This window comes from Dendrobates tinctorius, unplaced genomic scaffold, assembly GCF_039654945.1.
Source record: "Dendrobates tinctorius isolate UK_male_01 unplaced genomic scaffold, ASM3965494v1 ptg000155l, whole genome shotgun sequence".
NCBI lineage: Eukaryota > Metazoa > Chordata > Amphibia > Anura > Dendrobatidae > Dendrobates > Dendrobates tinctorius.
The window spans coordinates 14,738,883-14,766,255 of record NW_027361822.1 but is presented as its reverse complement, the minus strand read 5'-3'; the positions used below and the strand labels follow the sequence as shown (position 1 = coordinate 14,766,255).

The 27,373-nt window shown below is 45.2% G+C and overlaps 1 protein-coding gene across 1 annotated transcript; it reads right to left on the bottom strand.

The window, feature by feature from the left end:
- Window positions 1-4,345: 4,345 nt before the first annotated feature.
- LOC141051105 (gastrula zinc finger protein XlCGF66.1-like) lies at window positions 4,346-21,385 on the bottom strand. The gene is made up of 5 exons (XM_073547984.1): window positions 21,336-21,385; window positions 20,617-20,765; window positions 20,308-20,487; window positions 20,101-20,224; window positions 4,346-5,304 (listed from the first exon to the last, which is right to left on the bottom strand). The coding sequence occupies exons 2-5, from the start codon at window positions 20,692-20,694 to the stop codon at window positions 4,502-4,504; spliced, it is 1,185 nt and encodes a 394-aa protein (XP_073404085.1). The 5' UTR covers window positions 20,695-20,765; window positions 21,336-21,385; the 3' UTR covers window positions 4,346-4,501.
- Window positions 21,386-27,373: the final 5,988 nt, after the last annotated feature.

Sequence of the window (27,373 nt, the reverse complement as noted above, 5' to 3'; positions counted from 1 at the left end):
AGGTGGAGAAAACAGGTGCGTCCCTAAGAACACACTGACAACCCCAACTCACCACAGACCCAGATTTCCAATCCAAAACTGGATTATGAGTTTGCAACCAGGGAAAACCCAGAACAATAGTATCATGCAAATTATGCAGCACCAAAAATTTACAATTTTCTTGGTGGTCTGGGGCAACTCGCATTATCACCTGGGTCCAAAACTGAGGTTTATTCTCCGCCAAAGGAGTAGCATCAATACCCCTCAAAGGAATGGGTGTCCGCAGAGGCATCATGGAAAAACCACAATGTTTAGCAAAGTCCAAATCCATCAGATTCAAAGCTGCTCCTGAATCCACAAAAGCCTTAGTGGAAAACGTGGATAAGGAGCAGATCAGAGTAATTGCCAAAAGGAACTTAGGTTGTACACTGCCCACAGCAAATGTGTGTGCAAAACATTTCTCTCGTTTAGGGCAGACAGAAATAGTATGAGAGGCGTCTCCACAGAAAAAACACAGCCTATTACGCCTTCTAAACTCCTGACGTTGCGCCCTAGACAAAACCCCATCACATTGCATAGGTTCAGACGTTTGTTCAAAAGGTGGCAGCGCCTCCCGTGTAGTTTTACATTCACGTTAACGCCGATCAACTTGAATGGCTAATGACATAGAATCATCCAGACCAGGGGGAACAGGAAATCCCACCATAACATCTTTTACGGTCTCTGATAAACCCTTCCGAAAGAGAGCTGCCAAAGCACTATCATTCCATGTAGTAAGGACCACCCACTTTCGGAATTTTTGACAGTATAACTGCAGAATCCTGACCCTGGTTTAATGCCAACAGGGTTCTCTCAGCTTGATAAACAGCATTAGGTTTATCATACAACAACCCCAAGGCTTGAAAAAATGCATCCACATTAGTCAGAATAGGATTTTCAGATGTCAGAGAAAAAGCCCAATCCTGGGGATCGCCGCGCAGCAAGGAGATGACAATTTTAACCTGCTGCGCAGAGCTCCCCGATGAGTTAGGCTTCAAGGCAAGAAATAATTTACAATTATTCTTAAAATTCAAAAATTTAGACAGATCCCCAGAAAACACATCAGGAGTAGGGATCTTAGGTTCAGCAGCATGTGACTGAATGAGATAGGTGGAAATTCCCTGCACTTCAGCAGCAAGTTGCTCCACACAATCAGACAATTGCTTAATCTCCATTAGGAAAAAAAAATCCTCCTACGGTCCCAGAGAAAAAGAGGAAAGAATACGTAAAAAAAAAAAAAAAAAAAAAAAAAAAATTCTGACACTTTTTTCTTTATTTTCCTTTTTTAAACAATTTTCTCCTGCTTTTGAGTACCCTAGAATCTGCGGTATGGCTGGTGATTCTATTATGAATGGGTCACCGAGGAGGAAAACTAAACAAGCTAAGTCACAGAAAGCCAGAGAGGTTGGTGACTATGCAGATTGCAGACCCCTGATCCTAACCACACAACTAGCAGCAGCCGTGGAGCGTTCCTATGATGAATCTAGACGCCTCGTCACAGCCGGAGGACTAAATAAGCCTAAAGCAAGAAAAGGGGAAAACTAACTGCCCCAGAGGAGACCCCAAAGGAATAGACAGCCCCCACACATGTATTGACGGTGAAACAAGATGAAAACACAAACACAGGCAGGAAAATAGGCTGAGCAAACGATGGGGACCAAACTGACTAGAAAGGACAGGAAAGGAAAGACACTGTCTGCAATCTGCCCAAAAAACCCTTCAAAAATGATGTCCAACACTTCTGATAACAAAATTAACCCTGAAGTCACTAGACTTCTCCCACTATATCAGCACTCTGAAATATTCTGAGACAGAGCAAAAAAGAGGCCAATCTAATAAGGGACAAAAAGCAAATTGGCAAATACGGAAAAATAAGAGTGGAAATTTAGCACAGCCCCAGCCGGGGCTGGCTGACCACACAAAAAATTGAATAGACCAACAAAATCAAGTGTGAACATTAGCAGAAACACTTAGCTAGAGATGACTGGAACAGAGCTGAAAACCAAGACCTGAAAAGCCAGAAGGAATCACCAGCACCAGAATAGGACGTCGGCTGTCTTAAATCCAGTCTGAGATTCCAGAGATCCAATCGTTATCCTCATCATCAGGTGGCAGATCTCTACTAATTAAATCAACCTCACTACCTCCTGCTACCACCAGAGGGAGCCTGGAACTCACAACTGGTAGACCAGAAAATGAGTTCACAACAGGGAGCCATGCATACAAGGACAGGGATTAGGGGACAATGCATACAAGGACAGGGGATAAGGAGCCATGCATACAAGGATATGGGATAAGGAGCCATGCATACAAGGAAAGGGACTGGTGAGCCATGCATACAAGGACAGGGACTGGGACAATGCATACCTGGATTATACTCGAGTCAATAAGCTTACCCAGTTTTTTGTGGCAAAATTAGGTGCTTCGGCTTATACTCGGGTCATCTTATACTCGAGTATACAGTCTACAGTATTTGAAAATTTAAATATCAAAGTACATGCACAACTGGGTTAGTGGAAAGAGCGAGATATCACTCTTTCACTGCAAGAGGGTCTGTAGGATCTAAGACTGCATGCCTGGTTCCCAAAGCCTGGAAATTCAAGCCTGACTTTGGTTAAAAAAAAAAAAAAGATCGAGATCTTTTGGGGGACATTAGGAACCCTTGCAACATTAATTTATATTCAATTTAATCACTTTTTAGTAAATAAAAATGGCAACTCCTGATTGGCAATAGGTCCTTTGTAAGGGTTTAACGGACAGCACATTGATGTAATACAGATTACATCAATGGCATACAGATTACTATACCGACTATTTCATTAACCCATTATTTGACATTATTGGTTCACGAATCAAACCAAACTTGGTCATATGTCCGGTTATCACTGTGGACCTATGGGCTGCAATATAAAAATAAACGTGAAAATGCACCCACCAACAAATATGGACACACATCCTATTAAAAAGGGACGAACAGGGGACACACACAAAACAAACAACAGACATTTGAATGGGGCCTTTCAAAGTGGTTAGAGTTTGGGCATCAAAATGTCATTTATGCTACTGCAGGTCCACACAGTTTGAGTCAAGTATGGTACTGTTTGTGTAGTCACACCTATTGGACTGAAATAAGATATTCTAAGGTGATTTAATTTCCAGAGCTGTAACTCTGAGGTATGAATGTAAAGAATAAAAAAAGATAGCCCAACATTTTTCTAACAAACAATTACCGTATATACTCGCGTATAAGCCGAGATTTTCAGCCCATTTTTGGGGGCTGAAAGTCCTCCTCTTGGCTTATACGCGAGTCATATACGCCAGGGGGTCGGCGGGGGAGTCAGATCATACTTACCCCCTCCTGGCACGTCTCTGCAGCCCCCCCATCTATGAAGCATCTTATGGGGGCATAATCTATGGAGCATCTTATGGGGCATAAACTATGGAGCATCTTATGGGGCATAATCTATGGAGCATTTTATGGGGCAGCATATGGGGCATAATCTATGGAACATCTTATGGGGCCATAACCTTTATGGAGCAGCAAAAGGGGCATATTCTATGGAACATCTTATGGGGCCATAACCTTTATGGAGCAGCATATGAGGCATATTATTCTATGGAGCATCTTATGGGGCCATTATTAACTTTTGTGCAGCATTATATGGGGTGTATTTTGTATGGAGCATCTTATGGGGCCATCATGAACTGTGTGGAGCATTATATGGGGCTCCTGATTCAATATGGATATTCAAAAACATTTAACCTACTGATGTCTCAATTAATTTTACTTTTATTGGTATCTATTTTTATTTTTTTATACGCGAGTCAATAAGTTTTCCCAGTTCTTTGTGGCAAAATTAGGGGGGTCGGCTTATACTCCGGTCAGCTTATACACGAGTATATACAGTATTAATGATTGGCAAACAGAAGTTTGAAATGTAGTTATATCTATTAATGCTATAAATTGTAGAGACCTGGCTGATATATTGGAGTGCTTTCTGGGTGCTATTTTAGATTTTGGAATTAAGACGCTTATTGGTAACTGCAAATAATGTTTAATAATTATTTAGGGACTGACATTTCGCTCCATTTCTAATGTATGACAGGTAACATTACTTGACTATAATTGCTGTATGCTTTATTACTTGTCAATAACACAAATGTCTACCAAAAGGAGAATGGTTACTTTTAGTGATGAGCGAGTATGCTCGTTGCTCGGGTGGTCTCCGAGTATTTGGAAGTGCTCGGAGATTTAGTTTCTGTTGCCGCGGCTACATGATTTGCGGCTACTTGACAGCCTGAATACACGTGGGAATTCCCTAACAAACAGGCAATCCTCACATGTATTCAGGCTGTCAAGGAACCGCAAATCATGCAGCCGCGCGGAGACAGAAACTAAATCTCCGAGCACTTCCAAATACTCGGAGACCACCCGATCATGCTCGGGAAAACCCAAGCAATGAGCATACTCGCTCATCACTAGTTACTTCCCTACATGAATTTTCTGATGCTGAGCAAGATGCGCTCTAACAAAAAAAGATTTGCCACATTCTAAACATGAAAATGGTTTCTCCCCTGTGTGCCTCTTCTCATGCATGTCAAGAACTGATTTCTGAGAAAAACATCTCCCACATTTAACGCATGAATATGGCTTCACTCCGGTGTGAACACTCTGGTGTCTATTAAGATGTGTTTTTTGGCTGAAAGATTTATTACATTCTGAACATGAATATGGCTTCTCCCCTGTGTGAATTCTCTGATGAGTAATAAGATCATATTTCTGCTTAAAGCTTTTCCCACATTCGGAACATGAAAAGGACTTCTCTCCTTTGTGACTTTTCTCATGTCTATCAAGATCTGCTTTTTGATTAAAACAAATCCCACATTCTGTACATGAAAATGATTTATCCACTGTGTGAATTCTCTGGTGTAAAACAAGACTTGATTTATCTGCAAAAAAATTCCCACATTCGGGACATGAGAATAGATTTCCCACAATTCTCCTCATTTGAGAAAATGAATATGAAGGCTCTCCCTTTTGAATTCTTTGATGTTCAACATTCTTACTTTCATTGTTAATTTGCTTAACGGTCTGTAATGAAGTCTGTAATGAGTCAGGCACATAGACCAGTTGGACAGGGTAACACAACTTATACATGCTGTGAGTGGCTGCGGGTATAGATGGGATAATGGCTTGCTGTTCATATGTATTTTGTGTGATACCACGGTCATCGGCTGTAACATCTGTAGATATCACATTTTTTTTTGAGCTTCTTATATGATCACCTAGCAAAAATAAAAGTGAGATTTTTTTTAATTTTTGTTATATAATTTAAACATTCATATTTTGTAACATTTATGTACAAAAAAGTCATACAAATTGCAAGGCAGGTAGCACAACTCAATAAATAACAGATTAAGTCTTGCCACACATTTTAGGTTGGCCCCTACTGACCTCTCCACATTCCTTTTTTTCTGACATCTTCTGTCATAAAAAACTGGGACACCTTCATTCACATTATAGCAACACCATATCCAACTTAAAATGGTGGGATTAAATGACATTAATGTGTACAACAACCTTACAACTTTTGTGGTAAAACAGATCACAATCTCACGGTAAAGCAAAGTTCACACAACAGTATAAAAAAAATCTGATTTTCAAGCATAAGTACATTGTGTGGGCAATACAAAGGACTGGCACCTGACTTCTTCCTTCCAAAGACTGTACAAAGAACCACGGAACATTCCTTACGGATGGAGGAAAGGCGATTCCGGCAGCTAAATGTGAAAGAGGTCTTCACAGTTAGAGCAGTAAGACAGCGGAATGCCGACCACTAAAGACAATAATAGCAAATACTATAACAACATTTAAAAAGGGCTGGATGCTTGTGTCACAAGAGTGGCATTGTGGGTTATAAGTAATAATGATAGAGATTGGATAACTGGTGGAGAAAGGTTGACTTGATGGACCTTTGCATTTTTTCAACCTATACTAAGTAGCCAGAAAAAAGATTTTCACCTTTGCTGTCTTACGTTTGCCATCCATATGACATTAGCTTTTTTTCCATTCATCAGCAAGGAATAACATTTAGGGTATGTGCACATGGTCAGGAATCGGCAGCGCTTTGGATGCAGCACATGTCCGCTACATCCAAAGCACTGCTGGCTTTTGAACACAGATTATTCCGCATGTGTTCGTTTAACAGTGCGTAATCACTGCGTCCATTACATTGTACGGGTGACATTTATCTTGTGGAGACACGGTCTCCGCAAGATAAGTTGACATGCTGCAGTCTGGAAAGACATGTCGCATGTCCGTCTCCGGGTAATCCGCAGGCGTCTCTGGCCGCATAGTGGAAATCCCATCTACTATGCTGTAACATCTGGACGCTGCGGGTTGGACCCTGCGGATGTATGCGGCATCCAAACCGCAGCATTTACTGACCATGTGAACGTACCCTTAGAAAACCAAAAATAGTTTCATACATGTTAGGCCGGTTTCACATCTCCTGATTTTTCTGGTACCGTAAAAAACAGTACCAGAGATGACAGTGTCCATGTGTGTAATACTTGCGGCACACATGTGGCAACCGTGTTTAGGGGTGATCAGGGAAGAATGATAAGAGTTATATACAAGTGATAACAATAACAGCAGACAGCGGCTGATGGGACTATTACTCTCATCAGCCTACACCTGTTGACCCTAATAACAGTGACAGCAGGAGCGGCTGTCTGTGCTATAAATAAATAAAAAATCCGGCTTGGGTTCTCCTGTATTCTCTATAACTAGCCAGGCAAAACTCATAGTTGGGAGCTGCAACCCTCAGCTGTCAGCAAGGCTGGTTATCAAGAATAGAGAGGTACTCACGCCGTATTTTTTATTTATTTAAATAATGTTAAAAAACGGCGTGGGCTCTCACCCATTTTTGACAACCTGCCTTGCTAAAGCAGACAGCTGGGTATGGAGATGGTATTCTCAGGCTGGTAAAGGGCCATTGATATTGACCCCTCCAACCTAAAAATGCCCAGAAAAGGCACATCTACTAGGTGTACCAATTTTGGCGCTTTGCCCAGCTCTTCCCAATTGCCCTGTATCGGTGGGAAGTGGGGTTCGTATCTGTGTGGTTGAAGCCACCATTGTATTGTCAGGTGACATCAAGCCCACGGCTTAGTAATGGAGAGGCGTCTAAAAGACACCTATCTATTACTAATCCTATAGTTATATGGCAACTCCATCCCATAGGCATATCTTCCCTCTTAAAGGGATTTCCGGTATGGAAGTTAGGGCAAATCCCTCAGTGCTCTGATACTGTCCCCAGGCCTCTCTTAAAGGGATCATTGGTATGGAAGTCAGGGCAAATCCATCCAGCGGTTTGGTTTGACCCCAAGCCTCTCATAAAGGGAGTATGGAAGTTAGGACCGTTCCACTCAGAGCTCTGGTTCTAACCCCACGGTCTCTTAAAGGGATCATTAGTATCAAAGTTAGGACCATTCCACTCAGCTCTGTGGTTCTGACCCAAGGGTCTCTTAAAGGGATCATTAGTAAGGAATCATAGAATCATAGAATCGTAGAGTTGGAAGGGACCTCCTGGGCCATCTGGTCCAACCCCCTGCTCAAAGCAGGATTCGCTAAATCATCCCAGTCAGATGTCTGTCCAGCCTCTGTTTGAAGACTTCCATTGAAGGAGAACTCACCACTTCTCGTGGCAGCCTGTTCCACTCATTGATCACTCTGTCAAAAAGTTTTTTCTAATATCTAATCTGTATCTCCTCCCATTCAGCTTCATCCCATTGCTTCTAGTCTTTCCTTGTGCAAATGAGAATAAAGTTTATCCTTCTACAATGTGACAGCCCTTTAGATATTTGTAGACAGCTATTAAGTCTCCTCTCAGTTTTCTCTTTTGCAAACTAAACATTCCCAAATCCTGCAACCTTTCCTCATAAGACAGGGTTTGCAGACCGGTCACCATTCTGGTCGCTCTTTTCTGAACTTGCTCCAGTTTGTTGATGTCTTTTTTAAAATGTGGCTCCCAAAACTGGACACAATATTCCAGATGAGGTCTGACCAAAGAGGAATAATGACTTCACGTGATCTAGACTGATCTAGGAAGTTAGGGCAATTCCACTAAGCACTCTGGTTCTGACCCCAGGCCTCTCAAACCTTTCGCACCAGAGCCTGTTTTCGCCTTTGTGACCGGGCCAATTTTTTCAATTCTGACCAGTGTCACTTTATGAGGTCATAACTCTAGAACGCTTCAACGGATCCTGCTGATTCTGTTTTCTCGTGACATATTGTACTTCATGATAGTGGTAAAATTTCTTAGATATTACTTGCGCTTAGTTGTTAAAAAAAAAATCGAAATTTGGTGAAAATTTAGAAAATGTTGCAATTTTCAAACTTTTAATTTTTATGCCCTTAAATCAGAGTCATATCGCACAAAATAGTTAATAAATAACATTTCCCACATGTCTACTTTACATCTGCACAATTTAGAAAACATAATTTTTTTTTTGTTAGGAAGTTCTAAGGGTTAAAAGTTGACCAACGATTTCTCATTTTTACAACATAATTTACAAAACCATTTTTTTTAGGGACCACCTCACATTTGAAGTGAGTTTGGGGGGTCAATATGACATAAAATACCCAAAAGTGACACCATTATAAAAACTGCACCCCGCAATGTACTCAAAACCACATTCAAGTAGTTTATTAACCCTTCAGGTGCTTCACATGAATGAATGGAATGTGAAAGGAAAAAATAAACATTTAACTTTTTTTCACAAACATTTTACTTCAGAACCAATTTTTTTAATTTTCACAAATGTAAAAAGAGAAAATGAACCACAAACTTTTTTGTGCAATTTCTCCCGAATATGCAGATACCCCGTATGTCGGGCTAAACCACTGTTTGGGCATACGGAAGAGCTCAGAAAGGAAGGAGCGCCGTTTGACTTTTTCAATGCAGAATTGGCTGAAATTGAGATCAGACGCCATGTCGCATTTAGAGAGCCCCTGATGTACCTAAACAGTGGAAACCCCCCACAAATGACCCAATTTTGGAAACTAGACCCCTTAAGGAACTTATCTAGATGTGTGGGGAGTGTTAGGAATCTGGGTTCTATAATGCCTATGCGGGAATCCAGATTCACACATTTGTCTCCAGAGGCTAAGTCCTTTGTCCCAGCTTCTGAGCATGCTCACGGGACTAGCTCTCATTGGAGTTCAGGAGTTAGGTGCTCAGGTCCTGCTCCTGATTTGATAGGTTATGCTCAGGGCTCTGGAGATTTCCGGCAGGTCCCGTACGCTATAAAAAGTGCGCATGGCCGCTATGCCATGCGCTAGTATTTTTCATACTGCTGCTGTATGTATGGTGATGGATGCTTGGACTGGTGACTGACTTATTATGAAACCCCTTCCCTCTGATATTACGATTGTGTGAGTGATTGGGCAGCCGCCAGTAGCAGCGTTAGCGTCAGCGCGCTCCAGCTATACTTTCCAGCAGCTAGCGTCCTGCATCGCACCAGCGAGTTTGCGGTGTCTCCTCTGTGGCTTCATGCACACCGCGCTGCGGTTGCAGTCTGTCGGACGTTCGCAGTTGCGACGTTCCGCATCTTTTGTTATGGTAGGTTTAGACGGAGTAGTCCTGCGGTTTAAGGCTACTCCTGTGACCTTAAATACCGTATCTGTGTTGCTGTCAGTCTGTGACATAGAACAGACTCAGCGTTATTGTATACTCTATGCTTGCAGCTCTGTGTGTGAACAGAGCTTGCCTTAGTGCATATTGGGTGCAGTTATACCCAGTGCACACTACCGCCGTAGTGCTCTGCCGTAACAGGGAGCACTTTGAAGCCCCAAGTGCTTCACAGAAGCTTATAACGTAAAGCCATGAAAATTAAAAAATCATATTTTTTCCATAAACATGACCTTTTTGCCCCAAAATTTTTATTTTCCCAAGGGTAACAGGAGAAATTGGACCCCAAAAGTTGTTGTCCAATTTGTCCTGAGTACGCTGGTACCACATATGTGGGGGAAAACTACTGTTTGGGCACACGGTGGGGCTCGGAAGGGAAGTAGTGACGTTCTGAAATGCAGACTTTGATGGAATAGTCTGCGGGTGTCATGTTGCGTTTGCAGAGCCCCTAATGTGCCTAAACAGTGAAAACCCCCAATTCTAATTCCAACCCTAACCCCAACACACCCCTAACCCTAATCCCAACCCTAACCATAACCCAACCACAAACCTAACACCAACACACTCCTAACCCTAATCCCAACCATAACTCTAACCACACCCCTAACCCCAACACACCCCTAACCCTAATCCCAACCCTAACCCTAGCCCTAACCCTAATCTACGTACCTGCTTTTTTTCTTTACTTTTTTTGAGACAAGATCGCTGCCTTGTCACACGGTTTCCCCTCTGAACTGTCATGATCCAGCGTGGATCTGACAGTTTAAATGGATAAGTGAACTTTTTTTCCTTTGGCTAGGTGCCAATGTGATGTGATTGCCCCCGGTGGCCATTACAATTATTACACGTGGTGTCGTTCATTCTAAGTTTCCCCGATGGTGGTGAGTGGCAGTGCACTTTAGTTTCTTTGGTTTAATGTGCACTTAATTACAAATCAGGTGCTAGGCTCTATAAAAGAGAGCCAGGTGTGTTCAATCACTGTTGGTGATATTGTGTGTTAGTCTTTCACAAGGAAGCCTGGGTGAAGGAAGGAGCTGAACATGAGTCCTGCACAGCCCAGCCAGAGGGGACGAGTGGCAGCTATGTGGTCTGCAAGAAGGACTGGCATGGCGTGGTGGAGTCACAGTTTATGGTGTCGGCAGGAAGTGCTTGCATGGCTTGGTGGAGTGACGACTATGGAGAGTTGCACTCAGCATGCGGGACTTGGTTGCTGAGAGATGGACTCAAGCATGCTTGACTTTTTGGGCAGGAGCTGAACTCATCTTTGGGACTCTGTTACTGGACAGCTGCAACTGGTGGTGGACTCTGCTCCAAGGCTGCACTATGGTGAAGGATCCAGTTATGGTGATGGATCCGGGTGGAGATGTTTCCCCTGTATTGTCATTTTCCCTCATGTGTGTTTAGTGCAGTGGTGGGATTAGTTTCCGCACCGACCAATTCCCTAGTGAGGGTTTAGGTTCAGGGCGAGCTAGGGTTTTTAGGTTCCTGTGCGTCGCCCGGTGTGGAACCGGCGTAGGGAACGTTAGTAGTGCAGGGACACTGGCTCAGGGGAGTTCAGGAGGTCTCCACTTCCCTATTCCCTATTGCAGGGCCCACCATTGTTAATGTTACCCAGGTTCCCCCTTTATATTTTAAATTTACCTTAGTGGAGGCGGGGTTTCCAGACTACTTTATATATACGTGTAATATCTAAATTCGTCAGTTGGAGGCGGTGTATCCAGCTGCACCTCCAATTATTTAAATTCGCCCAACTGGAGGCGGTGTATCCAGTGTCACGTGTGTCATATGGGTTCGCCTTGCGGTACTCGCTGCGTCCAGAGACACGCGTGACCGTGACATGAACTCTGCGATCTGACTCATAGTAGTGCCACTTCTCCTCTGATCTCGCACTGACAGGAGATCAGAGGAGAAGTAGCGTTACTGTGTCCAAGAAAGAAATGAAAGGTCCAGCTCCAAGAGATAAAATCCAGAATTTTTATTGAATCACATTTAAAAATAAATTCATGGCTGCTTGTGATCAAATATCGGCAAACAAATGAAGTTACCGCATGGGGATATTCCCAAAGTCTCTGAACGCGTTTCGAGCGCAAGGGCTCTTAGATTCAGAGTAGCTGTGGAATATCAGCTGGGCAACATATGAAATTCAATCACAGGTGATAAAAATCATCTAATCAAGAGTGCAGTTTATAAAATTTGTATCATGTGAGAATAGAAAAAAAAAGGGAGAAAAAAGAAAAAAAACACAATTATACCATAACACATAAAAAATATATACTCAATAGAGCAGCATAAATTTCTCTCTCAGGTTTAATCCCAAGGGAACGCGTATATCAAGCATATAGATCCAATATGCCTCTCGGTTTCTTAAGAATTTTTCTCTATCTCCACCTCGTACGTTCCTTCTAATCCTTTCCACTGCATAAATCTTCATGCCAGATAAATCCCTATTAAAAATCGTTTAAATAAAAGGGGTTATCCCAATTGGACTAAACTGTGTTCCAAATTATTATGCAAAAAGAGTTTAGGAGTGATAAGGTTAGAATTTTTTTGTTTGTCAGTTAAACTCATTGATGGTGATGTGTGTCAGGGCTCTTTATATCACTGAAAGCAATTGCAGATACCTGTGCAAATTAGTTTGGCAGGTGTGTCCAAATAAAGGCAAGACTACTTAAGAAGGCTGTTCCACATTATTAAGCAGCCTACATTTTTTGCCAAAATGGGAAAGAAAAAAGATGTGTCGGCTGCTGAGAAGCAACAAATTGTGGAGTATTTAGGTCAAGGCATGACTACAATCAACATTGCCAAGACACTTCATCGTGATCATCGCACAATCAAGAAGTATGTAGCTGATTCCCAGGACACACGTGTGCGTGCTGATAAGGAAAAATTGAGGTCTCTTTCCAACAGGCAATTGCGTCAGGTTAAAAGAGCAGCTGCTGGTGCCTCCAACGTCCCCCGAACAACAAGATGCAGGGTCCTTCAGAGGTTTGCAGCTGTGGGTAAGCCATCCTGTCGACCACCTCTATCCACTGCACACAAGCAGAAACGGCTCCAGTGGGCCAAACGATACATGAAGACTGACTTCCAAACTGTTTTGTTCACCGATGAGTGCCGTGCAACGCTCGATGGTCCAGATGGATGGAGTGGAGGATGGCTGGTTGATGGACACCCCATGAAAACACGGCTAAGGCGCCATCAAGGAGGAGGTGGAGTAATGTTTTGGGCTGGAATCATGGGGAGAGAGATTGTCGGCCCCTTTAGGATCCCTGAAGGGGTAAAGATGAACTCTATAATCTATGTGGAGTTTCTAAAACAGCACTTCCTGCCATGGTTCAAGAGGAAGAACCGTGCTTTCCGCAGCAAGATCATTTTCATGCATGATAATGCACCGTCTCATGCTGCAAATAACACATCTGCATCTCTGGCTGCTATGGGCATAAAAGAGGACAAATTTATGGTGTGGCCACCATCTTCCCCTGACCTCAACCCCATTGAGAACCTCTGGAGCATCATCAAAAGGAGTGTCTATGATGGCGGGAGGCAGTTCACATCTAAGCAACAGCTCTGGGAGGGTATTCTGTCCACATGCAAAACAATTGAAGCACAAACCATCCAAAAACTGACAAATTTAATGGACGAGAGAGTTCAGAAGCTTCTTTCGAACAAGGGGTCCTATGTGCAAATGTAACATCACCTAGAATAAAGTTTTGACTTGAAAACTGTTTGATTTCATTTTGTAATAAGCTGATAATGCTTATAATTTCACAATTGACCATTTTTTTGTTCAAAATAAAAAGGTTGAAAACTCTGCTGTGCATAATAATTTGGAACATGCATTTTGAGTGTTTCTTATTTTTAAAAATATACTGTTTTCATAGGCAGTTTGTTCAAAAACATTGCAATTATACTAGATTATTAGATGACTGGAAAATAACAATGACTGCAATTCATTTTCCCCTCAAGCTTTAAACATGCCTCCATCACACCTATCCTCAAAAAGCCCTCTCTTGACCCATCCTCTGTATCTAGCTATCGCCCTATATCACTTCTCCCATACGCCTCCAAGCTACTGGAACAACACGTCTACCTTGAACTGTCCTCCCATCTCTCTTCTTGCTCCCTCTTCGACCGCTTACAATCTGGCTTCCGGTCACACCACTCCACTGAAACTGCCCTTACTAAGGTCACCAATGACCTCTTAACTGCCAAGAGCAAGCGACACTACTCTGTCCTCCTCCTCCTGGACCTGTCGGCTGCCTTTGACACAGTGGACCATTCCCTATTATTACAGACCCTCTCATCCCTCGGCATCACAGACTTGGCCCTCTCCTGGATCTCATCATACCTAACAGACCGGACATTCAGCGTCTCCCACTCACACACCACCTCCTCACCTCGCCCCCTATCTGTCGGAGTCCCACAAGGTTCAGTCCTAGGGCCCCTGCTGTTCTCTATTTACACCTTTGGCCTGGGACAGCTCATAGAATCTCATGGCTTTCAGTATCATCTTTATGCTGATGACACACAGATCTACATCTCTGGACCAGATATCACCTCCCTACTAACCAGAATCCCTCAATGTCTGTCCACTATTTCATCCTTCTTCTCCACTAGATATCTGAAACTCAACATGGACAAAACAGAATTCATCATCTTTCCCCCATCTCACGTGACCCCCCCTACGAACCTATCAATTACAGTAAATGACTGCCCACTCTCCCCAGTCCCACAAGCTCGCTGCCTCGGAGTAATCCTTGATGCTGATCTCTCCTTCAAACCACATATCCAAACCCTTTCCACTTCCTGCCGACTTCAACTCAAAAATATTTCACGCATCCGTTCATTCCTCACCCAAGAATCTGCAAAAACCCTAGTCCATGCCCTCATCATCTCTCGCCTTGACTACTGCAACCTCATGCTCTGCGGCCTCCCCTCAAACACTCTCGCACCCCTCCAATCTATTCTAAACTCTGCTGCCCGACTAATCCACCTGTCCCCCCGCTATTCCCCAGCTTCTCCCCTCTGTCAATCCCTTCACTGGCTCCCAATTGCCCAGAGACTCCATTACAAAACCCTAACCATGACATACAAAGCCATCCACAACTTGTCTCCTCCATACATCTGTGACCTCGTCTCCCGGTACTTTCCTGCACGCAACCTCCGATCCTCACAAGATCTCCTTCTCTACTCCCCTCTTATCTCCTCTTCCCACAATCGCATACAAGATTTCTCTCGCGCATCACCCCTACTCTGGAACTCTCTACCACAACATATCAGACTCTCACCTACCATCGAAACCTTCAAAAAGAGCCTGAAGACCCACCTCTTCCGACAAGCCTATAACCTGCAGTAACCACCGATCGACCAAACCGCTGCACGACCAGCTCTACCCTCGCCTACTGTATTATCACCCATCCCTTGAAGATTGTGAGCCCTCGCGGGCAGGGTCCTCTCTCCTCCTGTACCAGTTATGACTTGTATTGTTTAAGATTATTGTACTTGTTTTTATGTATACCCCCCTCACATGTAAAGCGCCATGGAATAAATGGCGCTATAACAATAAATAATAATAATAATAATATAGGTAATTTAGAGAAAATATGAGGAAATATTTTTTGCATAATAATTTGGAACACAGTGTATTCAGAGAGCTGCAAATATAGTAAATAAAAAATCAAGGGATACTCTTATCAAGTCCAATTCCCCTATTCATAAAAATAGTGATTGTCCGACTTTAATTCTCACATATAGTCCTTATTTTAGCCAAATTCGTAGGATCATTAATAATAATTTACATATTTTACGTAAAGATGATACCATGAGTGAATTATTAAAAAATGGAATTAAAATAGTTTCCAGAAGGGCACTAACGTTAGGCAATAGTTTGTCGCCTAGTTTATATCGTTCAGAAGAATCTTATAATAGTGATAAAGGCAACTGGTTATCCACATTTGGATATCACAAGTGTGGTCAATTACCATATAAAACTTGTCGTTTTTCATCTAAAACTTTATCTTTTTCCAATAACAAAGTATATAAAATCAAAGAGTTTTTAAATTGCAACTCAAATTATGTTATCTATATTGCTGAATGTACTAAATGCGGTTTAAAATATGTAGGATAAACCATCCGCAAACTAAAAGAGAGAAGACGTGAACATCTATATGAGGTCGGGCAAACTACCACCAGAAATGTTTCCAATTTATCGAAGCATTTTATTTCTGTCCATAATAGGGATTTATCTGGCATGAAGATTTATGCAGTGGAAAGGATTAGAAGGAACGTACGAGGTGGAGATAGAGAAAAATTCTTAAGAAACCGAGATTTTGATACAGGAAAGATGTATATCTTTGTACCGTGTTAGCCAGTAGATAGAAAAATATTCAGAATTGAGAGTCCTCAGGTATGGAAGCTAGGACCATTCCACTCAGCTCTGTGGTTCTGACCCCAGGGTCTCTTAAAGGGATCATTAGTGTGGAAGTTAGGGCAATTCCACTAAGCACTCTGTTTCTGACCCCAGACCCCTCTTAAAGGGATCCCCAGTACGGACGTGAGGGCAAATCCACTCTGCGCTTTGGTACTGACCCCAGGCCTCTCTTAAAGGGATCTCTGGTATGGAAGTTAGGGCAAATCCCTCAGTGCTCTGATTCTGACCCCAGGTCTCTCTTAAAGGGATCATTGGTATGGAAGTTGGGGCAAATCCATCCAGTGCTTTGGTTTTGACCCCAGGGTCTCTTAAAGGGATCATTAGTATGGAAGTTAGGGCAATTCCACTAAGCACTCTGTTTCTGACCCCAGACCCCTCTTAAAGGGATCCCCAGTACGGAAGTGAGGGCAAATCCACTCTGCGCTTTGGTACTGACCCCAGGCCTCTCTTAAAGGGATCATTAGTATGGAAGTTAGGGCAATTCCACTAAGCTCTGGTTCTGACACCAGGCCTCTCTTGAAGGGATCCACGGTATGGAAGTTAGGGCAATTCCACTCAGCGTTCTGTTTCTGACCCCAGGCTCTCTTAAAGGGATCCCCGGTATGAAAGTCAAGACATTTGCCTTCAAATGCTCTGGTACTGCCCCCAAGTCTCTATTAAAGGGATCATTGGTATGGAAGCAAGGGCAAATCCACTCTGCGCTCTGATTCTGACCCCAGGCCTCTCTTAAAGGGATCCCCGGTATGGAAGTGAGGGCAAATCCACTCTGCGCTTTGGTACTGACCCCAGGCCTCTCTTAAAGGGATCTCCGGTATGGAAGTTAGGGTAAATCCCTCAGCGCTCTGATTCTCACCCCAGGCTTCTATTAAAGGGATCATTGGTATGTAAGTCAAGGCAAATCCACTCAGTGCTCTGGTTCTGAAGCCAGGACTCTCTTAAAGGGATCCCCAGTATGGAAGTTAGGGCCGTTCCACTCAGCGCTCTGGTTTGGACTCCAGGCTGACTGGATGATGTGGGATATTAGGGGTAGTAGTCCGGTGGCTCTGGCTGACGGGTTGATGTGGGATAGTAGGGGTAGTAGTCCAGTGGCTTTGACGAGATGATGTGGGATATTAGTAGTCCAGTGGCTCTGGCTGACGGGATGATGTGGGATATTAGGGGTAGTAGTCCGGTAGCTCTGGCTGTTGGGATGATGTGGGATATTAGGGGCAGTAATCGGGTGGCTCTGACAGGATGATGTGGGATATTAGGGGTAGTAGTCCGGTAGCTCTGGCTGACGGGATGATGTGGGATATTATAGTGAATGTGGCTATGCGGAGTGGGCGGGGCTATACACTCAGCTTTATATATATACGTAGATATAATCATTATAATTTGTTATAGCTAACCGTAGTTAGTTACTATGCTCGGGCAGCGCCGGGCTCTTCAGCTAGATTTTATATAAAAATGGAAAACACAGTTATACTCACCTTCCACTGAATTCCTTGTCTCCTGTAATGAAACAAAAATAAAAAAAACAATATCCCTCACTCGTCAGTCGTTCTGTCCCATGCTATAATCCATGTCTGGGGGATATATAGTTTTCAACCTGGACGGCGCCAAGATGCGACCGTCCAGGCTGAGAACCTCTGATGAATGAGCTGCTGCTGCGAGCTCAACATTATTGACCAGCGGTGACATCATCGTGGTTACCTCCGGTCAGTGAGGCTGCGTTCCCACTAGGGCTGAACTGCGGTGACATCAGCACCGTGGGAAAAAGTCAGTCATGAGGTCACAGGAGTTCAAACTCAGTAACTTCACAGCAGATCACGGTGAGAAATTTTTATGGTGATCTTCTCTGAAAAGAAAAAGTTATCAGGCTTCTCACTTCTTCGCCCCATACTACCTGCACCACTGACCCTATTTCCTCTCAATTCCTTCAGTCCCTCTCGCCTGCTGTCACAACAAAAGTAACTAAAATATGTAACCTCTCTGTTTCATCCATTATCTTTCCCTCCTTCAAACACAGCAGCATACATGCAATACTTACAAAAAACATCCCTTGACCAGAACTGCGCTGCTAACTACAAACATATCTTTAATCTCCTCTTTATCTCTAAACTCCTGGAATGCTTGGTCCACTATCATCTAGTGTGTTATCTCCAGAAATCTCTGACCCTTTACAATCCGGTTTCCGCTCTTTACACTCTACAGAAACAGCACTTACTAAAGTCTCTAATGATCTACTAAAATCACAATCTAATAGTCACTACTCTCCACTGATTCTCCTGGATCTCTCTGCAGCATTTGACACTGTGGATCACCAGCTCCTCCTCACTATGCTCTGCGCTATTGTCATGAAGAATACTGCTCTCTTGCTTTTCCTCCTACCTCACTGACAGCTTCTTTGGTGTATCAATTGCTGGCTTTTCTTCCCCTCCTCCTCACCTCACTGACTTTATTGAACAAACCATCAGCAGATTCGCTCTACAGTACCATCTTTGATGCTGAAGATACCAAATTATACACTTCTCTTTACATCACCCAGACATTACTACCAAATATCAATGATTATCTGTCATTTCTAACTTTATGTCTTTCCTTTATGTAACACTGAATTTGTCAAAAACTGAACTCCTTGTGTTTTCCCCCCACTACTACTCTACCTAAACCCAATATTACCATTTCCATGTGTGGTTTCACCACAATTCCCAAGCAAGAGTGCCTGATCACTTGAGGTTACATTTGAATTTGACTCAGATCTTTCTCTTACTACCTATATCCAATCATTCACTTGTCTCCTGTATCTAAAAAACATCTCTAGAATTCGACCTTTTCTTTGTCTGTTCAAAAATTCTTACTGTTGCTCATAATACAAGAAAAATACATCTTTGTACCGTGTTAGCCAGTAGATTGAAAAATATTAAAATTTGAGAGTCCTCAGTGGTTGATACCATCTCTTCAGTTAGCCATTAAAAGGTAACAAATGGCAAGTTTTTGAGACGACTCAAGTCTCTTCACCAGGCATAGTATAACACAAAATCTGAAGAGTACACTGGTTGACCATCCGCTATTGAATACAATATAAAACTTATTATTCTCACGCTCTAAGTTCTCCACAGTTTTGCGCCGTCCAACATCTTCTGCCTCATCACTAATGTCCTAAGACTAACAACCTTAACAATCTGAGCCTCCTCCTGCCATCTCCAAGACGTCTTCTGTGCTGCACTAATTCTCAAATGAACTACTATAGACAATTCGATTAATTACCAGTATCGACAGTTTTAAGCATGCTCTAAAACAACATTTCCTTAGACTGTCAAATCATTTTACCTGATTTATCTAACTATTTCCTCTTTGTCCATATTAAAGTTTCCTCAGAATCTGCTCTTACCTGTTTATACACCCTACATACACTTAGGAGCACTCTGTGTTGGTGACCAGTTCATGCAACGTTATTTGAATACCTTATTTGTTAAATTGATGGCTTAGGCTACTTTCAGACTTCAGTTTTCTTTATCCGGCAGGATGCGGTGAAATACCGGACTGCTGGATCCGGCCGCAAACACTGACACCGGATCCTTCTTTCTGCCGGATATATTCCTGGCAGAGAAGATATTCCGGGCATGCGCAGTGCGAAAAACCGGTCAGGCGTTTGGAAAAAACGTTGCATGCAACGTTTTTTCCCAGACGCCGGACCGGCAATTCTTGCCGAATCCGTCAAAAGACGGACGCGCCGCATTGCCATCCGGCGCAATGCGGCGACAATGAAAGTGTACGGGCAAAAAGCCGGATCCGGTCGTAACAGGCGCCGGATCCAGCTTTTACATATTTCGCCGCATTGTGCCGGATAGCAAAAAACTGAAGTCTGAAAGTAGCCTTAACCACACTTTTTGCCATCTACCTTTGGCTGTTTTATCTATTTTCTAGCTTTACTTCAGCAATTATTATTAAAGAAGTGAAATTATTCATATCTATTACCTGGTGATGTGAGGGGCTGGGGAACCTCCACAATTACATCCTTGTACAGATCCTTGTGTCCTTCTAAATACTCCCACTCCTCCATGGAGAAATAGACGGCGACATCCTGACTCCTTATAGGAACCTGACACATACAATGATACAGTCATCCCCCCGATCCCTCCATAGCGTTACTGTATAATGTCCCAGCATTCCCAGTAGTGTCACCTCTCCAGTCAGCAGCTCAATCATCTTGTAGGCAAGTTCTAGGATCTTCTGGTCATTGATGTCCTCATGTATCAGGGTGTGAGGTGGAGGCCACGTGATTGGGTTCAGGGGTCTTCCCCATCCCTCAGACACAGGGTCCTGACAGCGCTCACTAGAGGTCTTCTTCACTACTGTGTAATCCTGGTTATGGAGAGACACATTAATAAATCTCACTACAGACATTTCCAGAGTCCTCACCTCTCCAGTTCTGTCCATCTGTTATTCCCATAGATAAGAATGATGTAATGTGACATCATCAGAATCTCTCACCTCTCCAGTAAGCTGTAAGATGATCTCTAGGGTGAGGTGTAACAGCCTCTTTGCCATCTTGTTCCTGTCACTATCCATTCTTGATGGGTCAATCAGGAAAATTCTCTTATAGAAGATTCTCCACCGAAAGGATCCAATATTGTAGGGACCTGAATGGGGAGAAGATGACGATGTAACATCATAAAGATCCCATATACAAAAGGTCAGAGAGCAACACTGAGGAGATAGCCTGACTGTGGACTTATCAGAAAAAGAACAGATTTGACATACGATGGGAATATTGACAAATTGTTATCGGAGCTCAATATAGTCAGTGGGGACAGCCAGACTCAGCTGGTGTGTGTCTAAGGCCGGGGTCACACTTGTGAGAAACTTGCACGAGTGTCGCACCTCAATACCTTTGCACTGCCGCCGGCACTCGGACAGAAGCGCTCAGCTGCATGGAAATACATGCAGCCGCACACTCCGGGCCCGAGTGCCGGGTATTGAGGTGCGAGACTCATGCAAGTTTCTCGCAAGTTTGACTCTGGCCTAATAATGAATCTGTCCCCAGCTGTTTCCTGTTCCTACACTCGCCACAAATTGTCCCTCTCTCATCTTTTAAAGTTGAGAGATATCTATATACACATGGCAGAGCTGGGGGCAGGGGCACTATCTCCAGGAATGGAGGGGTTACTGCCCCCTGTGCAGCCCAGAAATGGGGAATCTCCAGCACCTACCTCCACCTGCAGAGCCGCACACCACATATATGGCTGCTCTGTGCACACAGGACCTGTGATGAGGTCACAGGAGGGGAGGAGTCGGGGGTCACATGATCAGGGGCCTGTGCTGGTTGTCATGGTGCTGGATGAGGGGAAGTTTCTGTGTGGGGTCAGGAGGGGTTTACAGGGGGGATGTAGCAGAGCCATATGTGTAAGAGGTGTACGGAGCGGAGCCGCGTGTGTACGAGGTGTACGGAGCGGAGCCGTGTGTGTACGAGGTGTACGGAGCGGAGCCGTGTGTGTACGAGGTGTACGGAGCGGAGCCGTGTGTGTACGAGGTGTACGGAGCGCAGCCGCGTGTGTACGAGGTGTACGGAGCGGAGCCTTGTGTGTACGAGGTGTACGGAGCGGAGCCGTGTGTGTATGAGGTGTACGGAGCGGAGCCGTGTGTGTACGAGGTGTACGGAGCGGAGCCGTGTGTGTACGAGGTGTACGGAGCGGAGCCGGGTGTGTACGAGGTGTACGGAGCGGAGCCTCGTGTGTACGAGGTGTACGGAGCGGAGCCGTGTGTGTACGAGGTGTACGGAGCAGAGCCGTGTGTGTACGAGGTGTACGGAGCGGAGCCGCGTGTGCACGAGGTATACAGAGCGGAGCCGTGTGTGTACGAGGTGTACGGAGCGGAGCCGCGTGTACAAGGTATACAGAGTGGAGTCGAGTGTGTACGAAGTGTACGGGGCGGAGGCTCGGAGCTCGTGTGTACGACGTATACGGAGATGAGCCGCGTGTGTCCAGAGCGGAGCCGTGTGTGTACGAGGTGAGTGGAGCGGCATGTGTATGAGGAGAGTGGAGCAGTGTGTGTATAACATGTACAGAGTGGTGCCATTTGTGTACCAAGCGGAGCCATGTGTGTATGAGGTGTACGGAGCAGAGTTGTGTGTGTACGAATTGTAGGGAGCGGAGGCTCGGGGCTCGTGTGTATGACGTATACAGAGATGAGCCGTGTGTGTCCAAGCCGGAGCCGTGTGTGTACGAGGTGAGTGGAGCCGCGTATATATGAGGTGAGTGGAGCAGTGTGTGTATAACATGTACAGAGTGGTGCCATTTGTGTTCCAAGTAGAGCTTTGTGTGCATTATGTGTACTGGGAGAAATTGAGTACACTTACTATCATGAACACCGCACTGCACTTGCTCACTGAGCCAGTGCGTGGGTCCTGAATAAAACAAACTGTGCCCAAAGATACCTGTGGAGCAGGGCAGCAGCAATGAAGATGCGTGCTTCAGACAAACAGGACCTGAAGCACGTGACTGCTGGGGGCAGAGCCGGCCACAGGTCTCTCAGAGGAAGCAGGAGCAGAGAGAGATTGCTTCAGGCCTGATAGGACCTGAAGCACCTGACTGCTGGGAGCGCGGCCTAAACTCCGAGAGCTAGGAGCAGAAGGAAAACTCCTAGAGGGGTAATTACGGGTCAAAGTACCAAGGGGCAAATACAGAGACATAAACCAGATCAGGCCGGGGTCAAAACACGAGTTAGCATGACAGTACCAAAGGATTAGACAGAACGGATAGTCAGGACATAGCAAGAGATCAGTAAACCAGAACGGGCAAATAAAGTACCAAGACAGTAGACAAACTCACAATGAAGAGACTGACCGGGTCAAAACCAAACAAGCAACAAGATATCGGGAAAAGGGGCACGCAAGGGGTCAACTAACTCAGGGCAGGAGTATAACTGACACCAGACCTAGGTCATTTGACAACTAAATAGCCGCCCTCTGCAAGAGAGAGGCAGAAACAATTAACCCCTGTTTGACCTGGACGAGACAAAGACAAAACCCCAAATTTCAAAAACTGACCGTCACATCCAAGTATAAGCATAGTGTAAACAGGTGCTTAACCCAGAGGCACCAACTCCTATACATACAAACAAAAAAGGAAGCACACTGTAGCGCCATAACATGCAAACAAGAAAATTAAAAAATAAATTACATTACTGCATTAGAAGTATGAAAAATTGAAAAAGTTTAGCGCATAAAATGCCAAGTTATGTGTACCTGGAAGCCACGGTAAGGTATTTCTCATTTTCCAGGACCCTATCTAATGCCAATCCTCACTTAGACTGAAGTCTTCATCTGAATGGGAGCCTATGTAAATCTTCTGTTTGTATGTACCGTATATGAGTTGGTGACTCTAGGTTAAGCACCGGTTCACTCTATGCTTATACTTGGATGTGACGGTCAGTTTTTTTAATTTGTATTCATTAACCTTCTGACTGAGCACTCCACCTGTTAGCCGCAGGCGTTTGTAATCAAAGCGAGGCCACTACCCCTCCACAGAGATATAGACTTCAGTCTAAACAGAGGATTTACATAGGTTCCCATTCAGATGAAGACTTCAGTCTAAGTGAGGATTGGCATTAGATAGGGTCCTGGAAAACAAGAAATGCCTTACCGTGGCTTCCAGGTACACATAACTTGGCCATTTTATGCACTAAACTTTCTAAATTTTTCATACTTCTAATGCAGTAATGCAATTCATTTTTCATGTTTGCATGTTCTGGCGCTACATTGTGCTTCCTTTTTTGTTTGTATGTATATGAGTGTTAGGCATCGGGTTCCTGCCTCTGCACAGGAGGGAACTTGAGCTTTGCCTCCTGCGGTCTCCCATCCCTCTCCAGCCGGAGAGGAGGCTGCTCAGCAGAGACGTCGGTTCCAGTGCCTTGCCTAGGCTAAAGCTAGGCGTCTGGTTGCGCCTTCTGGCTCTACTATTGTATCATGCCTGAGTCAGCAGCAATCCTGGGACTAAGTCCTGCTTTTCCCCTACTGAGCATGTCAGCACTGAGTTCTGGCACTGCCTAGCGCCGCAGTGCTATCCGCTCCATTTACTTAGTAGCGCCTGAGGGCGCCATTCAGCACACGGCACCTCGGTACCGCATTAACGCAGTGTCTGTCAGAGCGGCGCTGTGCACAGATAGTGCGTTTTCCAGCTCTACGCTTAGGCTAGTTAGTGGCATCCGCTAGTGCAGCGCTGTACACACTCAGTGCAGTAAGCAACTGCCTGCTGCACCTGTGGCTGTTAACAGGGTACAGCGTTCCTTAAGGGTCTACCCCTGGCACCGCAGTAGCGGCTCCGTGTGTGAGTGGGTCTAGAGGGGCGCCGACCCCGTGTCTTGGGGCAGCGTCCTGTGACTTCACACTAACGCTCTCCTAGCCGTAGTCTGTGAGGCTGAACAGGTTACGGCTCCTACACCTGTTAGGGCAGTCTTTGTGAAGTAGCAGAGTCCGCCTCAGTACACACAGGGTGACTTTAACCCGCGTGAGTTTGGTTATTCCCTGCCATACACTGTCCGTTATTGTTTAGCAGCAGTTAATACCTCTGCACGGTGGACCCCGGACTGCGAACGCACCTAGACTCTACTCTTATTTAATTAGGTGCATTCCACCAGTCCCTAACATATTAGCACCAGGGTCTGGCTAGCAATTACGGACGACCAGCGCCTGCAAAGGTACTTCCAGCAGCTGGAGGGCAGGTTGGCAGCTCTTGAGCGTTCAACCTCAGCTGCGGATGTTACTGCGGTCGCTGTCCTGTGCGGAGGCTGCCTCTCATGTCTGCACTGCCATCCCTGCCCAGACGTTGTCCCGCCTCCCGCTGCCCGAGAAGTTCTCAGGCGATAGTGTCTCTTGTAGAGGTCGTGAGCCAGTGCGCTATTCAGTTAGAGCTGCTGGCCGCGCGATTCCCCTCTGAGCTGGCTAAGGTGGGGTTCGTCATCTCCCTCTTGTCGGGCAGGGCTCTGGAGTGGGCCACCTCACTGTGGGAGCATGGTGACCCCGTGGTACAGAGTGCCTCTCAGTTCTTAGTCTCACTGAAGATCTTTCTGGGACCATGGGTCACACACGATACCGCACTCCGGTTGTTGGCGTTGACACAGGGTTCGCTCCCTATCAGCAAGTATGCCATCCGATTTCGGACGCTGGCTTCCGAGCTGGAATGGCCAGACAAGGTCCTTATACTGGTTTTCTGGAGGGGTTTGGCTGATCACGTTAAGGACACCCTGGCCACTCGGGAGGTTCACGTTACTCTGGATGAGCTGATTACCATCTCGCATTAATCTCCATTTCTTAGAACATGGGTTAAAATGCTCCCAGTCCAGACAGAGGTTTAGGTTGGCACCAACCTTCTCTAAACCTCTGGAACCTCCCGAACGAGCGTCCGAGCCGTCGGAGGCAATGGAGGTGTCCCGTACGGGTTCTAAGTCCCGCTCTGCCCGACTCTCCATAGTCTGTTTCCATTGCCGACAGTCTAGTCACTTAGCCAATAGGTGCCCACAGCGCTCGGGAAACGCTCGCATTTAGTGGTAATAGGAGGAGGCCTACTAGACACCACACCATTCTCCTCTAAGCTAACCTTCAAGGGAAAGCTAGAGTTTGGTTCCTCCACTCTAGCGGTAAAGGTTTGCGTGGATTCCGGAGCAGAGGGTAATTTTATATCCTCGGCCTTCGCTTTATGGCACACAATCCCCTTGGTTATGCTACCCCAGCCTGTCACCATCAGAGTGGTGAATGGATCGACACTACCCTCGCAGATTACCCATCAGACTGCTCCACTAAGGCTCTCGCTGTCTACGTCCCATCACGAGACAGTGTCCCTCCTTATAATGCCCGAGGGCATCGCTCAGGTTCTCTTGGGAGTCCCCTGGTTGCGTTGCCACTCTCCCCACATAGAGTGGTCCTCTGGGAGAATTCTTAGTTGGAGCAAGTCCTGAGAGGGTAGATGTCAGAGGGAGTATGTACAGGTTGCCTCCACGGAGGTCCCCACAGACCTTGCCTCGCTCCCTAAGCACTATCAGCAGTACACAGATGTGTTCTCCAAGAGAGCGGCAGAGACTCTTCCACCGCACTGCCCCTATGACTGTCCTATAGACCTTTTGCCTGGTGATGAGCCTCCCTGGGGCCGTGTGTATCCCCTGTCTCTCCCGGAGACAGAGGCCATGTCACAGTATATCAGGGAGAATCTGGCAACCTTGCATCAATTACAGGGTTCTAAATACCTTCACCATTAAGAATAAATACCCACTGCCCCTGATATCGGAACTGTTCGAAAGGTTGTGGGGATCGAGAGTGTTTACCAAACTCGACTTGCGGGGGGCCTTACAATTTGATACGTATCCATGAGGGGGACGAGTGGAAGATGGCTTTTAATACCTGGGATGGCCATTATGAGTGAGTATCTGGTCATGCCCTTAGGCCTCTGTAATGCCCCGGCCGTCTTCCAAGACTTTGTAATGACATTTTCCGAGATATGCTTTCCTCTTCAGTGGTGGTCTATCTGGATGATATCCTCATCTTCTCTCCAGATATGGAATCCCACCAGAGAGAGGTTTGCAAAGTCTTTGACCGCTTACGGGCGAACTCCCTCTACGCCAAGTTGGAGAAGTGCCTGTTTGAGCAGGAGTCCTTGCCTTTCCTGGGCTATATCATATCGGCCCAGGGTTTGGCTATGGATCCTGCCAAATTACAAGCAGTAATGGACTGGCAGGAACCCACTCCCTCAAAGCGGTGCAGTGCTTTTTGGGGTTCATAGACTACTATCGTCAGTTCATTCCCCACTTCTCCACTTTTGTAGCTCCCTTGGTCGCCCTCACCAAGAAGGGAGCCAACCCCAAGTTGTGGTCTGAACAGGTCTCCAAGGCCTTCTCCTCCATCATGACTCATTTTGCCAGTGCTCCCATTCTCCACCGCCCCGATGTGGATAAACTTTTTATCTTGGAGGTGGATGCCTATTTCGTCGGTGTCGGAGTGGTCCTTTTTCATAAAACCGCTCAAGGTCAGAAGCATCCATGTTTCTTCTTCTGCAAGACCTTTTCACCGGCGGAGATGAACTATTCCATCGGGGACAGGGAGTTGCTAGCAATGAAGTTGGCCTTCTTGGAGTGGAGACTGTTATGAATGAGTCACCGTAGGAGGCAAAAACAGAAATGCTAGCTAAGTCCAGAAAACCAGAGAAGTTGGCAGCTATCGGATTGCAGACCCCTGAACCTATCAACAACAACTAGCAGTAGC

What these genes read in the sequence shown, in the direction of transcription:
- LOC141051105 (XM_073547984.1), bottom strand. Translation starts at nt 20,694, where the DNA reads ATGGATAGTGACAGGAACAAGATGGCAAAGAGGCTGTTACACCTCACC. An exon ending in TCTTACAGCTTACTGGAGAG is followed by an intron (nt 20,488 to 20,616) that starts GTGAGAGATTCT and finishes CTCCATAACCAG; the next exon opens with GATTACACAGTAGTGAAGAA. An exon ending in TTGAGCTGCTGACTGGAGAG is followed by an intron (nt 20,225 to 20,307) that starts GTGACACTACTG and finishes TGTATGTGTCAG; the next exon opens with GTTCCTATAAGGAGTCAGGA.